Consider the following 5,029-nt stretch of genomic DNA (forward strand, 5'->3'; position numbering starts at 1 on the left):
GATGGTTTGTTTCTTTGCAAGTCCTAGAGTTGTGTCCTTGGCGGCCACATATTTTGCAGTACCTCTTCTCTTTTCCTCTCTTCATTAGGGCTTTTAACATTTTTTATTCAATTCTCTTGCCCTTGGTACTACCCTTGTTTTTAGTTTTTTTAGGAACATGAATCACCAACTTCTCAGGTATTTTGCAGACCACGTACTTTTCTATTTCTTTCATCTTGTCTTTCTTCTTTGCTGGAACACTTCTGTTACTAATCATATCCAATCTAATATCTCTCAGTTTTTCAATCAAAAGCTTCATGTCGTTATCATCACACTCAGCTACGCTGACACAAGAATAAACCTCTTGCCACAGCTCATTACTCAAACTTTTCCGGTCAGAAAACCTTTGAGAGACATCTATCTGTTTGTCATCTTTATCAAAGACAGGCTTACTCATTGCAGCTTTTGTCCATCTTTACATTATGTACTGTTCTGGTATTTTCTGAAAATCTTGGTTGTGTAGAATCCAAAGGCAATGCCTGCACAACAAGCCCATTCTCTGAAACATAGAACAGGAACAAGTAATCTCCATGTTATCAGGTGAATATGCTACGTTCCATGCCTTATTTGGCATCTGCAAGTATGTTAGAATATATATTTTTGTCTCATCAATCTTGTCCACATCTATAAAACGGCAATCAGACAAAGCTGCAACCAACTCTGTTTGGAAGTCTTTGAAAATGTTGTGCGAGTACATTTCAGAAGCATGGACTTCAAGGTTTGACTTTGTTTTCCGTGGGATTTCAGAGTGTTTGTTCTCACTGTTCAATTTGGACTGCTTGTGTCTTTGTGCTTCCAAGGCACTCTCATAGCACACCCAAAACTCAACAAGGGTCAAATGAGGTGTGAGGAACCTGTCAAAGAAACTGTTTTCACTCTCAGACCTAGAAGAAACCCTCATCAAGACAGACATTGAAACATCTTTAAAATAGGCAGGGATCCACTGTTCCCTCAGATCGTACAAATCTGAAAACCGCTCGTGTTCTACAAGTTGATAATCAGTCATTATCTTCCCCCATTGTTCTTCGAATTCATCAGGCTCAAGTTGGTTGTTCCAAACACACCTATTGAGCCTGGTCTTAAAATCCTCATCTTGAAACAGTTGATAACTGACTTTTTCTCTTAGTTTCTTCATTATGTGCCACATGCACAGTCTGTGTGTTGACTCCTTAAACACTTCCGGGACTACCGACTTCATTGATTTGTCCTGATCAGTAATTATAATTCTCGGCTGGCACCCACCCATTGCTTCCAAAAATGTCTTGAACAACCATGTATAACACTCAATACTTTCATCACCTATCAACCTAGCTCCAAAGGTTATGCACCTTTTGTGGTGATTATCTCCTGTGAAAGGCACAAACACCATATCGTATTTGTTTGTTACATATGTAGCATCTGCTGATAACACCTCACCGAACAACATGTAGTTCTTTATGCAGATCGGATCTGCCCAAAACACTTTAGCTAGGTACTTGTTTTCATCTACTGTAAAATCAAAGTAAAATGAACTGCATGTGTCTTTTCTCCCAATAAGATTTTCAACAAACTTTGCGCATCAAAATTACCAATGTAGGTTTTTATGTCCCTGACAAAGTTTTTGAAATCATCCTCAGTAGCCCCAATGTTGTCGTAACCTCCACACAGCTCCTCCCAACCTCTATAGGCTTTCACACCACCTAGTTTTAGCACCTTTACCTTTGTGACAAATTTCTTCTGTACCTCCGTCATTTTTCGGTTTCCTTTCAAGAATATTATAGATTCAGGCGAAGCAAGTGGATGGTTATGCGCTTCATTGAATCTGGTAACAATATAAGTTCCATTTTCTTGGTATTTAAACTGCACTAATGCACGACAGTCAATTCTTGTAATTGGCCACACACGGCTTACGTCATCACATCGATTCGCATCATTCTCGCAGCATCGATATCGATGTCGATCGATGTCGTCCTCTTCCTTTTCCTACTTTCCTTTACACCTTGCCTATTGCAGACAACATTCCTTAATGCAAAACTGTTTGGTAAGTCATTGCCTTTAATCCTTTTTGTTGTTGCAAATCTTGGCGTAAACCCATAGATTGTACAGTATTCTTTGAAGAATAACTCTGCTGATTCTAGCGTTTCGAATACTTGTCCTTCTTTAGGTTTCTTTTCCTCTGGACAGAATGGAATGTACTGGAGTGCATTTAATGTTTCAATTCTTGTCCTTGGTGTTTTAAAGCTATTATTTGTAGAAGAAGACGTAGTTGCATCACTTGTACTCATTGTCTGCTTCAACAGTAGTTAAGTAAGATTGGTAATTTATTTCGTACAAATAAAGGTTCATATATAATGTATTCTTGTGAATGTCCATTATCATGCCTTTAAAGGAACATTTATTTTGCTGGTAATGTTCATAGGAAATATTGTTGTCCATTTTGATATAGCATATATAAAATGTATTGAATGCTAATGATAGTAAACAAACAAATAGTCATAATATTATTTCATTAATATTAGAAAAATATTTACAAAAGCCATTTAAGGCTTTCAAAATGATAAAGCCTACTAAGGCTTATACAGGGGAAAAAAACACAAGATAATACCTAATAACAATAAACACAAGATAACACAAGATATTTCTAAACTAATCTAACAGTCGCAGTCATAATAACCCTCATCCCCAGACTGCTCCTCAATTTTATATTCTTCTCTTTGTTTTCTAAATTGTCGTTCTTGTTGTTTGTGATGTCTAATTATTTCTGCACGACTAAACATAGTCGTGAACATGCAGAATCTGTCAAGGAGCCGATTATTCTTTGTGACATAGATTGCACCATTTTCATTTCCCCGAACTGCGCCTCGGTAATAATCCCTATCCATTACCTTTGCATGTCTCCCTATAAGGAACCACTTTGACCAGACCTTGCACACCATGGCCATGTTTCTCTTTTCTTCCCTCCCAAAGTCCCAAGTCGATAAAAAAAAATCCGGAGGAATGCCTGATTAGTAAGGAATGGATGTAAAGGACGACTGTGAGATGGTACATCCATCTGCACAGGAATGTCATCTCCATCAAACCAGTTTGAAGGAAACTGGCTTACTTTCCATTCATGATAATGGTCCACGAATTTTTTTTTGTAAGCAGCATTCGTGTAGGGAACTATTGTGCATTCTGAGTAAGACATTGTTTTTTTTATAATAAAATTAAGTAGTTTTCTGGACAGATTAAAAGTTTTGCTTATTGGAAAAGGTAGGATGGAAAAGTGGTCGTGTACTCTTGGGTTTATATAGTGGAATAATTGATTATAAGAGATTAAATTATGTGAACAGTTGTGTCTTTTCAACTGACACAAACATAATCATGGTAATTAATAAATTGGGTGAAGTTATCTATGTTATATTAATTTCTTGCATAAAACAGTATATGCACATTATGAAAATACGTAATGGACATTTGAATTAATATAATATAATGTACATTTTCCAAACAGTGCTTAATGATATTTTTAGTTGTACCTAATTATCAGAAAATGCAAATTACGAATATAGATAGTGGACAATTTATTTTATGGAACATGTTTATTTATAATTAATATAATGTACATTTAGAAGTAATATTCAAATTAATGTGAATAATTGCGCCTTTTCACCACATAAACAAGTTACAAACCGTCATTTGACTTATTGTGACTTATTGTGAACAGTTGCAAGACCACTTACAAAAGGTAATAATTACTTGCACATCCTTATTATATATAATGCATATTTCACTAAGACTGATTGGACATTTCCTTATGAAACGTGTACAGCACAACACAACACATTATTTTTCCATGCAAAATTAGTTTTCAGTTACTTCAAATTGCACACTTTTCCTTTCTCATTATTTTTAGTACATTTTTTCTCACCACAAAGTACATTTGCATTTATCATCCTCCTAAAATCAAACAAACAAACTATAAACCCTAATTTAACACTTTTCATTATAAAATTAATGTTTTTGTGGTTCTGGACATTAAATCTAGTTAATTAAATTTAATCAAATCCGAAATTAAGTTGAATTTGATTAAATTCAACTTTAACATCATCATAAAATCAATTCAACAATGATCCAGAAAGAATTAAATAATATTGAATGAACATACCTCAATATTGACTGTAGAAAACAACAATTCCAGATGAATCTCACTAGTTATAAGGCTCTAAAACTCAGAAATTGTAAAGTAGGTTGCCAATTTATCAGGCCAAGTCTAAACAGTCAGCTATATTTGAACAAAAACTCGTAGATTATGCGTAAGACTCAGCTAATAACCGTCAATGAAAGTGCAAGGCTCAAGTAAAATGGCAAGTTAAAGTGCAATATCATCACGAAAATCAACCATTCCGACTCAAACTATATGCAAAAGTAAACGTGAATATTTTATTAATTTTTTAAAATTTTCTAATTTTTTGGATTTTTGAATTTTTATGAATTAAATAAATACAATGCAAACTAAAAATAAAAACGTGAATGCAAAACAAATGCAAATGCAGACTCAAAGGATGCATTACCCTCCCCAAACCAAAACGGACAACGCCCTCGTTGTCCTCCAGTATACACCAGCAGATATATAAAGGGGAACGAGAATATACAACCAATAAATGAAAAATTATAAAATAAAAAGGAGACAAAAGAAATAAAAGAGCGAGAATATACATATAAAACACGAACTTCCCCAAACCATCCTAAAAACTGGGGAAGTGAGTAGACCAGTAGCTACTCTTCAGCCTCCTCTGTCATGTCCTCCACCGTCACGCTGTAGTTCGGGTCCGCCTCCTGCTCTCTCCTCCTCCTCTGCTCCTTCCGAGCTCTCGCTGCGGCCGCCAATGGGTCCTCCTCCTCCTCCTCCTCCTCCTCCTCCTCACTAGCAGACTCCGGGTACCCCTCAACTGGGTACCGGTAGAAGGAAGGGTGTGGCCAACCCTCTGGGATCGGACGGTGTCGCCTCATTTGATACTCGTACAAAGGG

At 36.1% G+C, this 5,029-nt stretch overlaps 1 protein-coding gene across 1 annotated transcript; it reads right to left on the minus strand.

Annotated features, from left to right (window-relative positions):
* Window positions 1–454: 454 nt before the first annotated feature.
* On the minus strand, window positions 455–2,303 carry LOC141628789 (protein FAR1-RELATED SEQUENCE 5-like). Its single transcript, XM_074441886.1, has 3 exons — window positions 1,930–2,303; window positions 1,608–1,840; window positions 455–1,524 (listed from the first exon to the last, which is right to left on the minus strand). The coding sequence occupies exons 1-3, from the start codon at window positions 2,301–2,303 to the stop codon at window positions 455–457; spliced, it is 1,677 nt and encodes a 558-aa protein (XP_074297987.1).
* Between the last annotated feature and the right edge of the window lie 2,726 nt (window positions 2,304–5,029).

The sequence above is a fragment of the Silene latifolia genome, chromosome Y (assembly GCF_048544455.1).
Source record: "Silene latifolia isolate original U9 population chromosome Y, ASM4854445v1, whole genome shotgun sequence".
In the NCBI taxonomy this organism is placed as follows: domain Eukaryota; kingdom Viridiplantae; phylum Streptophyta; class Magnoliopsida; order Caryophyllales; family Caryophyllaceae; genus Silene; species Silene latifolia.

What these genes read in the sequence shown, in the direction of transcription:
- LOC141628789 (XM_074441886.1), bottom strand. Translation starts at nt 2,303, where the DNA reads ATGAGTACAAGTGATGCAACTACGTCTTCTTCTACAAATAATAGCTTT. An exon ending in ATGCGAATCGATGTGATGAC is followed by an intron (nt 1,841 to 1,929) that starts GTAAGCCGTGTG and finishes TATTGTTACCAG; the next exon opens with ATTCAATGAAGCGCATAACC. An exon ending in GGACATAAAAACCTACATTG is followed by an intron (nt 1,525 to 1,607) that starts GTAATTTTGATG and finishes ATTTTACAGTAG; the next exon opens with ATGAAAACAAGTACCTAGCT.